Genomic DNA, 10017 nt, shown 5'->3' with positions numbered 1-10017 from the left:
AATTGGCAACAGAGAACGGGATTTTCAGTAAAATAAGAGGACGAACACCTAGCATCCGCATCTCCATGTACGCAGATGATGCAGCCATCTTCTTAACACCTGTGAAAGAGGAAGTGGCAGCCCTGGCCGAGCTGCTCACACTGTTTGGAGAGGCAACTGGACTAAGGACAAACTTCCAAAAATCCACCGTTGTGCCAATTCGTTGTGAAGGGCTTGACATTGATGACATCCTCACGCACCTACCAGCAAGGAAATCTCACTTCCCGATCAAGTATTTAGGCCTTCCCCTCACCACTCGCGGGTTGAAGCACGTGGACTTCCAGCCGCTCGTCGACAAGATCGCTGCAAAATTATGTGGTTGGAACGGGAGAAACCTGAACCATGCGGGACGTCTAGTGTTGGTCAAGTTTGTTCTTACGTCACAAGCAGTCTATTTTTTGACAGCACTCAAGGCCCCCAAGGAAACCTTGAAAGAGATTGATGCAAAGAGGAAGCAATTTTTGTGGGCAGGCACAGAGAAATTAACAGGAGGCAAATGCAAGGTTAATTGGATTAGATCAGCGAGGCTGACCAAAAATGGGGGCTTGGGAATTCTTCACCAAGGCAAGTTTGCTAGAGCGCTGCGTCTACGATGGCTTTGGCGTGCCTGGACTCCTCAAGATAGGCCGTGGGTGGGTAAAAATCTCCCGTGCAATGCCACAGACCACCAGCTTTTTGCGGCATCAACAGCACTCACAATTGGCAATGGACAAAATTTAGCATTCTGGAGCAGTGCTTGGCTGCAGGGCATGCCCCCAAAATGTCGCCCCGTCCATTTATAAAATCTCCAAGAGGAAAAATCGTTTGCTCAGCGATGCGCTTGCAGGAAATGCATGGGTTAGAGATTTAGATCTTCAGAGCCCTACTTTCTCAGCTGGCCACTTCATGGAGTTTGTATTGAACTCCATCGGGTGGCAAACGAGAACCGGAGCGGCGGCAATCTTGTATCGTTCTTCTCCGTCGCCAGATCCGCGACGCCGCGGCCGAGCTCCAGCCGCCCCCCCCCCCCCCCCCCCCCCCCAACTTCTTCCCGCAGACGAGGTTGCGTCGCAGCAGGCCCTGATTTCGCGCGACCGCGTGCACGGAGTGGGGCTCGCCATGGAGCGGCAAGCTCGGCGTCGGCGGCCGAGCTCGGGGCGGCGGAGTCGAGCTCGGAGCTTGGAGGAGGACCTCGCCGCAGGGAGGAGACAAGGCAGGGCGGCGGCGTGAGGACTCGACGCGGCGTCCATGGTGAGCGGCGGCGGCCCGACGACCTTGGCGGCGACCCAGGTGGACTCCAAAACGACGACCGCGCGCCCGGCCTCGGCGGGGACGCGTGGGCAGGGACGGCGGGGGGGCGGACGGGTGAGGACCGCATCGGCGAGCTCGGCGCCGAGGATTTGGGTGCGGCGGCGCCAGACGCCGAGGGAAGAATTGGGCAGCGGGGCTCGCGGCGGCGGACCGAGCTCGCCCCGGCGACTCGGAAGTAGGGGCGGAGGAGCGGCACGGGCGCGACAAGATTTGGCCACCCGACAGCGGGAGGCGGCGGGAGGTCGCCGGATCCGGCCGGGACGGATCACAGAGCGGTGGGAGGGGGCGGAGGCGCGGAGCTCGCCGGATTTGGCGGGCCGGACGACAAGCTCGGCAGTAGGGCACCTCGCCGGAGGCGCGTGGTGGCGGCGAGCTCGGCCGGAGACGGGGGAGAGGCGGCGCGTGCGGCTGGAGGCTGGGAGGGAGGCGGCGCGCGGGTCCGGTGGAGCAGGGGGCGGCGGCTCGCGCGGCCAGCGGGGGGAGAGGCGGCGCGCGCTGCCGGCGGCGAGGAAGAGGCGGCGCGCCCGATCCGGGAAAGGGAGAGGAAGAGGCGAGGAAAAAGAAAGAAAAAAATGAAAAATAAAAAATGGTGGGGCCCACATTTGGGAGGGTGGATTGGAGGCCCCCAGGAATGGGGGCTTGAGGGTGGAATTTGGGAGGTCATGCAAAATGGTAGCCAAAGTGAGGACGGAGTTTATTTTTTTAACTTAGCCCAAAAAATAGAGTAGGGGTTCGGATGGCGGCTTTCCTGGAGTTGCTCTTAACGGGTTCATTCGCCATCGAACATCCGCATCCACGGGGTGTTTTCCCTCACGCGTGTATGCCCTTTCGGCCTCTTTCCAGAGAAACTGGTGGGTATCATTAGTGGTTCTCATTCTTCTCCAATCCTCTTTGATCCTTATAAGACCAAACAAATATTCTAGTGAGATCTACACTATATAAGGTCAGTTTTCTTCTTGTCTGCAAAAAAATCAATTGTATGAAGACATTGAATAACAAATTATTTAGTAACCTTGAACTAAGAAAAAACAATTGTACGCATGAAACATAACTTGTAGAAAGCGTAAAGTCGCTACATGTGTGCGCGCGAATAGAGCAGTCTAACTAGTGCATTCCTACTTTACAGGCTTGGTTATTATTCCTGTACACAAGTTTTGCTCTGCGGGAGAATGTATTGATTGTAAATGGAAGTGATATCCGACCATGGTAAGAGATTTCCAGCACCAAAATTTCATTGGTTATTATCCAAATAGAGCAGTCTAACTAGTGCATTCCTACTTTACAGGCTTGGTTATTATTCCTGTACACAAGTTTTGCTCTGCGGGAGAATGTATTGATTGTAAATGGAAGTGATATCCGACCATGGTAAGAGATTTCCAGCACCAAAATTTCATTGGTTTAGATGCTAAAATATTATTGACTGCTGTCTTTAAGCAATTAACTTGGCACACCTATACACATGGCCAAATAATTGTGCACAAATTAGAAAAATAACTTGTTTGAGGGAACTTTCATCAAGACTTCTTGTTAAATTCTTTTCCAAAGCATACTTCTTTTACCATGAGTCACTACTGTATTTTTAGGTGGATATATCACCACTATCTAGCTATGGTAATGGCACTTGTGAGTCTTACATGGGAGATAAAGGGACAGCCTGATTGTTACAGCAAGCAGGTATATGTTCTTTTTTCTTTTTTTTTCCTCGGAAGCAGGCACTGCTTGCCAGCACTCGCAGATCTTTGAACACTGCACTCACGTACTGAACTTGTGCAGAAAGGGGTGGAACTTTTCCTACGGTGGGCAATCATGCAAGGTATTGCAATGCATCTACAGAATAGATACCAGCGTCAAAGATTACGCACTCGAATAGCTCTAGGAAAGGTATGGTCTTGTCTTGATTTAAGGAAGTAATAGATTGGTACTCTGTACTGTTGGAATTTATCTCTGACCTAGATTAAAATAATGGGTATACCTCACAGAGTATCTCGGAACTAAGAACTAGAGAAAGATACTGTGTATGATGAAACTTCTAGAGGCACAAATATCTTCCTGTGGTGCTTATGAACAGCAAGTTAATAATTTAATGATGTTTTCTCAGTTGTTTACAGTAAAGCAAATAATTGGGCACTAGTAGTACTAATATTATACATATGACAGTGAACTCTTGTAAATAATTCCTGTGGGCAGTGGTCCGTCCTAGAATGTCAACCTGCCAATTAATGTTGTCACATATCATGTTCCAATACCTTTCTTGGGCTTATCCTGACCTTTCTCTCAATTAATAACTTGTGCAGGCTAAGAGAATGGATGTCGTCGCTGGAGAAACCGCTGGTGTGGAGGGGCAGCTCTTGCTGCTATATCCTGTCCTTTTTGTATTACAGGTATACAGTGTATAGATTCAAAGCATGCCAAGTTTCTTGTTGCTACTCATCTTAAATTACATGTCTAATTTTTTGGTACAACATCCTTTCTTTGTTGCACCTGGTGCACTTGATCCTGGATGCTCCATGTTTGCAGGGTTTTGAAGCATATGTTGGAGTATTGCTTCTTCAGACCGCTTTGCACGGGCTTGTGGCAGGCAAGAATATCTTGTATTGAATTGATGTTGATTTGGTATGGCACCTGTCCCTAACTGAATTTTACACCATTTTTTCCAATTTGCCAGGTTGTTTTCTGCGGGATCTTGCTGGTGATAATGGCAGTGGGCAACTTCGTCAACACTATGGAGACACTGATACTAAAATTGAGGTTCAAAGTGAAGATGAAGAGAGCAAAGAGCAGGCAGGATCGCCCTCATCAAAATTGATGAAGTATCATAAATGAAAGGAATATGATCACTAAATTCCTGGAAAGAACAATGCTGACACCATCTCTTTGTATATTCTTTAATCCATAAAATGTTTTTGGCTGCTTGTAGTTTTCAGTTCTGGTATTTGGCCTTGTAACATTGAGATACAATAGGTGCAATGCAATGTATGTTTGTTTTTTTTTATGAAACCTTTTGAGTTTTGACAGATAATGTATCTAACGTTCCGAATGGCCAAGGGCATTAAACTTGGTGGGGTGAACATAGTATAGTATCGGGCGTCTGTCTTCTTGTAAATGGAGCAGAGGCTCGTCCCTGTTAATGGTGGTGTTATCAGTGCTCTCTGTACTTTGCTGCAATCTGTGAAGTGTGATACAAACTACTAGTTGGACCTGGCTGGGATTCGTCTTATCCTGGCATAATTTCCCGATCCAGCCTACCTCCCCAGATTAGCTTACTTGTGTAATCTGTATTGTTTGGTCTGACTGTATGGTTTATCCATGACGTGGTCCTGGAAATTGCCCTGCCACCTGCCAATACCAAATATTCTTGCATGTCGTAGGAGTAGGACCAGTACTGGAGAATCCATCCCACTAGAAAGAACAAAGCAGAGCAACAGAAACCACTACACTAAAAAGTCGATTATTGATTGCTGCAGTTCTTGAATCCAATTCTTTCCAGAATCATATGGAACAAAGTGCATACATCATGTGGAACAAAGTGTATACATCATGACTGAATCATTCGGTGGGGACAAATATTTGCTCCTACTATACGAGAACAGAACGCAGAGAAAGTTGTTATTTACATTTCACTCAACAAGTCAATGATTAAGATTCCTCTTCAATACTATGATACAGAATGATCTTTCGTCCCACATGCCTAGCTTAGTTCTGTACCCGACCTAAAGAAGCATGAACAACACAACCAGAAAGAGACACAGAAGAGAGAAGCTAAAGCACCTTAATAACTCTAAGAAAAGGAAAACATGAAAATGACGTCGTCCTAAGTAAAGCTAACACTCATCATGTGATCTCCAGGAGCTTGCTCAACTGTATATGGTGGCCGTAATCAGCCTTGGAGATGGACCTGGCCGCCTTCTCTGCAATGGCTGCCCGCACCTGCTCCATGGTCGGCCGGAGCCCCGGCTGCGCCCCGACGCACTCCACGGCGATCCTGGCCACGTCGCCGGCCTCCTCGACGTCGTAGTCCTCGCCGAGGCTGCTGTCCACGAGGCCGTCCACCCCCTCCGGCTTGACACGTGGCAGCACCCGGGCCGTCAGGTTTTTTGTGGACCCGGATCCGGCGGCGGGCATGCCCGTGATGGCCTCGAGCAGCAGCACCCCGAAGCTGTAGACGTCGGACTTCTTGGACACGATACCGGTGCGGAGGAAGAAGGGGTCGGCGTACCCCGGCGAGCCCACGGCCGCCCTGGACGGCGCCACGGCGGCGGAGAACCCCTCGCAGGAGGAGCCCAGGTCGCAGAGGCGCGCGCTGAGGCCATTGCCGTCGAGGAGCACGTTGGACGCCGACACGTCGCCGTGCACGACGCCGGTGGAGGCGTCGTGGAGGTGCTCCAGGGCGCAGGCCACGTCGTGGAGGATGCGCATGCGGTGCGCCCATGGCAGCGGGGCCGTGGCGCCTCCGTGGAGACGGTCGGCGAGCGTGCCGCCGGCGAGGTACTCCAGGACCAGTGCACCCCCTTCCTCTGCAGCAAGTATTTACCATCCATTCATCAGTAAATTTGTCGACAAACAAAACTGTACTGTACGCTGAGCATGTTTTACTTTCACCGCGGTGGACGGAGTGAGTGAAAATGTGAACCGGAGGAAGCGAGTACTAGCACGCTGAGCTGCAGCTTTCTACTTTGACGAAACGAAATGGACCCGACTAGTATAGTGGTTTTAAGCAGGCGGTCACCGTACAAAAATAAATACAAACAGGCGCGACTGCTACAGTATCTGAAGAGGCCGTTGCTCCTGTTAGGTAGGAAGTAAAGCGATGTCACGCGCGCTATTCATGTTCTTCACTGAAAGCAAAATCTTTTATTTTCCTTAACTAACACTCAAGCAAGCCTCTAATCATAATGTCTTGGAAAGTAAAGTCAATGCATGCTGTCAAATCAAAATACCAATCAGCTTAACCTTTTATACAATTATATAGTAGTATCCAGTTGATAATCAGCACGAATAGGAAGGTACCAAGTGTAATTAATTAGATAAAGAGTGAAGAAGACTTTTTATTTCCAAGTATGAAGATAAAGTATGGGCCATGTGAAAATAGTGAAAAACAGTAGTAGTTTCGCTGAACTGCCACAAGTAACGTGACGAGCGTGGAGAGTCAAATCTTGATTGATTTACTGAGGCACAGAAAGATCGACAGCAAGTTGAACCCACGACAGGACGGACCGGAGGGGAATCAGAGGAGGGTAAATATATTAAAGGGAGTGTCAAAAAAACAATACTAAAGAGAAGAGACGGGGAGACTCACCGTGGTCGTCGGAGTAGGCGAGGAGCGCGACGATGTGCGGCTGGTGGATGCGGCGGAGCAGGCCGAGCTCCTGCCGGAACGCGCGCAGCCGCCGCTCGCCGCCGCACCACCGGTGCACCTTGACGGCCACCGGCGCGCCGTGCCGGAGCCTGGCGAGGTAGACGGTGCTGGAGCCGCCGCGCCCAACCACGGCGGCCTCGTCGAAGCCGCCGGTCAGCGCCTCCACCTCACGCCACGTCAGCCTGCGCGGCTCCAACTTCAACAGAGTCTTCTCCTTCCCCTTCTCCTTGGCTGCTCGCAGCTCCGACGATGGTAAGGACAGCTCGGGCTCCGGCTCAGGTGGTGGTGCTACTGCCCTGGCTTGGGGAGCCTCTGCGTCGCCGGCAGTACTACTACTGATCCTCCGGCGAAGGCAGTAGCGGATGAGGAGGAAGGCGATGGCGGCGGAGGCGAGCACGAGGATGCAGAAGAAGACGACGGCGAGCACCATGGCCATGGGCAATGCAACTAGTTACTATTGGGGAGCTCAAGCTTATTGTTGCTTGCTTCGGCGTGGGGACATAAAGACCGAGAGAGGTGAAGGCGTTGATGTATAAATACGGCAAATTAAAAGTGGAGTGGTGGCAAGTTTAAAGTGGGGTTCGATGTCCATGCGGCAACTAACTTTATTTCTTTCAGTTGTTTACTAATAATTTCCGGCCGGTTGTTGAAGAAAGAGTGATGATGCTCAGACTGGAGCTGAGCCTAGCTAGTTACAAATTAAATCTCCTTTTATTTACCATGCTTGTTTCAGAAGTCGGACAGTTCCATACCGAGGTTGAAAAATAGAAGTTGCAGGGAACTAGTATGTAGTACTGATTTGTTTACGCACATTTAGGAACGGTTAAGTTTAATTTTTTTCAAGTTTGCATTAAAGTGCGTAGTGATGCACGACAAGAGATTGATTGAAGAGCGTTGACACGTTTTGAGGTTGGATTCCCTATATGACTTGACCAGGGACAAATCTTGTGCTGCTTACCCAATGTTGAAGTCATCAAGATATACCAGTATCAGAACGAGATTACAATTTGTGCGTGGACGGCGTAATATTATACTACTAGTCGAGCTACTGTTCTCTCTCAACTCGATCCAAAACAAAACCAGCTTAGCTCATAGTGGCGCAATCAATGAATGGTAGTTCCGATGCCTAATCCAGCTAGTAAAAAACTTTGAGGACGTACGGTTTATTAATCAGCATGCACGCTTAGTTGAAACACTGATCAGCTAGCAGTGAGCTGTGTTTGTGTGTGCAAGACTAGCAAGGACTACTGTTGTTGTCGCGCTGAACAAGGCAACAACCTTTCATGCAGCAGTACACTCCGGCCAATATTTTACTGTACCCAAATTTAAACCTGAACAGTGCCCATCTCATAAGCTGAGCTTTAATCAGGAGGCTAGGAGTACATGTAATTATTAGTCGAAACAGATTAGTGGAGTGTGGTCGCTTTTCTTTCTTGCGAGACAACAAAAACACAGGACCCCGAACAGTAACTCAACTACCGTTTCCTGTTCATCGATCAGTACCGGGAGCGGGGAGGGAGTACTAGCTTAGCTACTGGTTAGTTAACCAACGGATTTTGCTAAGCAGGTGCAACAATACAGCCATTATCTAAAACAAAAAAGTACAGACGCTGCATCACTAAAAATCCACAGATGCAGTACAGGACTGAGCAATCGCAATATCTTCATACATGACTTCATAGATCCATAAAAGAAAAATGCAGAAATTCCTCGGTGAGTTTTGCAGCATCAGAAATTAAAGGCATAGACACACGTCGCATTGCACATATGTATATCTTGTGGTTACGAATTACGACTGATGGGATTCCAGCTCAATCCTCAAACTCATCATACTAGCTGAGGAGCTAGGTTGTTAACTGGACAATGACACCATGAACATACCGATGCCCTGTTTGCAGCTTGGATTTTTCTCTGGACCTGTGTGCCCTGTGCAGCCTAGAAAAGCAATAATCAGGTTCGTGTTCATATGTGCAGCTGGACTTTTGGCAAGATGCTGCAATCTGCATGTGGAGGCTGACCAATCCGCATGCGTTCGATAGACTTCTCTCGATGAACCATCCCTTTCTTTCTTGGTTTCAGACTGACAACGAACAAACCAACCAAGTGTAGTGTGTCACGGTGGCGAAGCAACTTGCATGCTGGTTATTCTTGGATCGACGGATCCCTGAAATGAATTAGAAAGCTTCCAGTTCAGTTTCACATGTCTGAATACCGACCGAGTAAGACTTGCAGAATATTTGAAGCACAAACCTAAAGTAAGCGGTTAGGTGCTGCTTAAATTAAATTAACTTTTGAGTAGTGAATGTGGTGTATGAGTGTGATGTCATTCATTCCTGCTACTCTCGCTGTCATAGAAATACCCACTAACACTGCCAATGAACATATTCCAAGAAGATCAAGACCGACAGTATATTTCTGCACCAGATCGATGGATTGCACTTAGTTGGTACGTAGCTACTATCTGAAAAATAAGAAGGTGACAAATAAAGTTAGCAGTATACTACTCAAAGGTACATACGCACGCACCTGCTGTGTCTATCATTAATTCTCCTCAACCAAAAAAAAGGGGGTACTTTCATTGGCAAAAGCACTCCTCAATCTTTCTTTTATTTTCTTGGGCACGAAAGCAGCAAAAGCTAGGACTTCACTTGGTCATGCATGAACATAAACAAATGAAAGAGAAAGGAAGTCTTAGAAAACACAAAAAATAAAACACAAGACTAGAAAAACCAATCAAGAGGCATATCGACTCTTTTTTTTAGGATCGGCAGATAAAAAACTTAGACTTCTACTCGATATAGTATTGCCTTATTAGCTTCCATGTGATGGTTCGACTCATTATATTGATGCAGCACCTAAATTATATTAAGAAGCAACAGCATATATACTGGAAACCGACGGCTAAAAGTGACACTCGTCCAAACGTGCAACAATTGAACCTAAGGTATATAGTATATATGATGAGCCTAATCATACCAGCTTCAGGAGGTAATTAGTTATGGTTGGGGCATTCATGCTCTCTGCTAACAACTCATGAAGATCTTCTCTTAACAAGGAGCGAGCGAGGAGTATATCCAAACAAAACCAACTGTTCTTGCATCCGTTACTAACTGTTATTTGATACTATTAGCTAGTAGTGTGTTTAGGTGTAGCTAGCCCCCGCTTGGGAATAAAGCAGATAGCCACCCGCTTGCATTGCTGCCAATCATGCATCCTAATTTTGTTGAGCAGCTACATTTTTCTATATCTAGTAGCTACAGTAACATGTTACATGTATGCTTTTTGTTGTTTCCAATAATGGAAGAACTTCCTTGGGCGTGCACATTGTATGC

At 48.0% G+C, this 10017-nt stretch overlaps 2 protein-coding genes across 4 annotated transcripts; one reads left to right on the top strand and one right to left on the bottom strand.

Annotated features, from left to right (window-relative positions):
- The first annotated feature begins 1836 nt into the window (after nucleotides 1-1836).
- LOC112887165 (transmembrane protein 120 homolog) lies at nucleotides 1837-4457 on the top strand. Of its 3 annotated transcripts, none has more exons than XM_025953270.1 (8): nucleotides 1837-2180; nucleotides 2456-2535; nucleotides 2615-2694; nucleotides 2913-3003; nucleotides 3103-3210; nucleotides 3624-3710; nucleotides 3847-3907; nucleotides 3995-4366. In XM_025953270.1, exons 2-8 carry the CDS (start codon nucleotides 2533-2535, stop codon nucleotides 4150-4152), a joined length of 588 nt encoding a protein of 195 aa, XP_025809055.1. In that variant the 5' UTR covers nucleotides 1837-2180; nucleotides 2456-2532; the 3' UTR covers nucleotides 4153-4366. The 3 variants fall into 3 exon arrangements, with proteins under 3 accessions (XP_025809055.1, XP_025809054.1, XP_025809056.1); XM_025953269.1 differs by having other exon boundaries at nucleotides 1837-2272; XM_025953271.1 differs by having other exon boundaries at nucleotides 1837-2535; nucleotides 3107-3142; nucleotides 3995-4457.
- A 389-nt stretch (nucleotides 4458-4846) lies between these two features.
- On the bottom strand, nucleotides 4847-8713 carry LOC112885193 (probable receptor-like protein kinase At1g33260). Its single transcript, XM_025950850.1, has 4 exons — nucleotides 8704-8713; nucleotides 8567-8620; nucleotides 6626-7132; nucleotides 4847-5843 (listed from the first exon to the last, which is right to left on the bottom strand). Exons 1-4 carry the CDS (start codon nucleotides 8711-8713, stop codon nucleotides 5161-5163), a joined length of 1254 nt encoding a protein of 417 aa, XP_025806635.1. The 3' UTR covers nucleotides 4847-5160.
- Nucleotides 8714-10017: the final 1304 nt, after the last annotated feature.

The sequence above is a fragment of the Panicum hallii genome, chromosome 3 (assembly GCF_002211085.1).
Source record: "Panicum hallii strain FIL2 chromosome 3, PHallii_v3.1, whole genome shotgun sequence".
Lineage (NCBI taxonomy): Eukaryota > Viridiplantae > Streptophyta > Magnoliopsida > Poales > Poaceae > Panicum > Panicum hallii.
This window is presented reverse-complemented; position numbering and strand designations above follow the sequence as displayed.

Coding starts and splice junctions, on each gene's coding strand:
- LOC112887165 (XM_025953270.1), top strand. Junction 2,695..2,912: donor GGAAGTGATATCCGACCATG/GTAAGAGATTTC, acceptor CTGTATTTTTAG/GTGGATATATCACCACTATC. Junction 3,711..3,846: donor CTGTCCTTTTTGTATTACAG/GTATACAGTGTA, acceptor CCATGTTTGCAG/GGTTTTGAAGCATATGTTGG.
- LOC112885193 (XM_025950850.1), bottom strand. Junction 7,133..8,566: donor AAGCTGCAAACAGGGCATCG/GTATGTTCATGG, acceptor AATAGTAACTAG/TTGCATTGCCCATGGCCATG. Junction 5,844..6,625: donor CGCCTACTCCGACGACCACG/GTGAGTCTCCCC, acceptor TACTTGCTGCAG/AGGAAGGGGGTGCACTGGTC.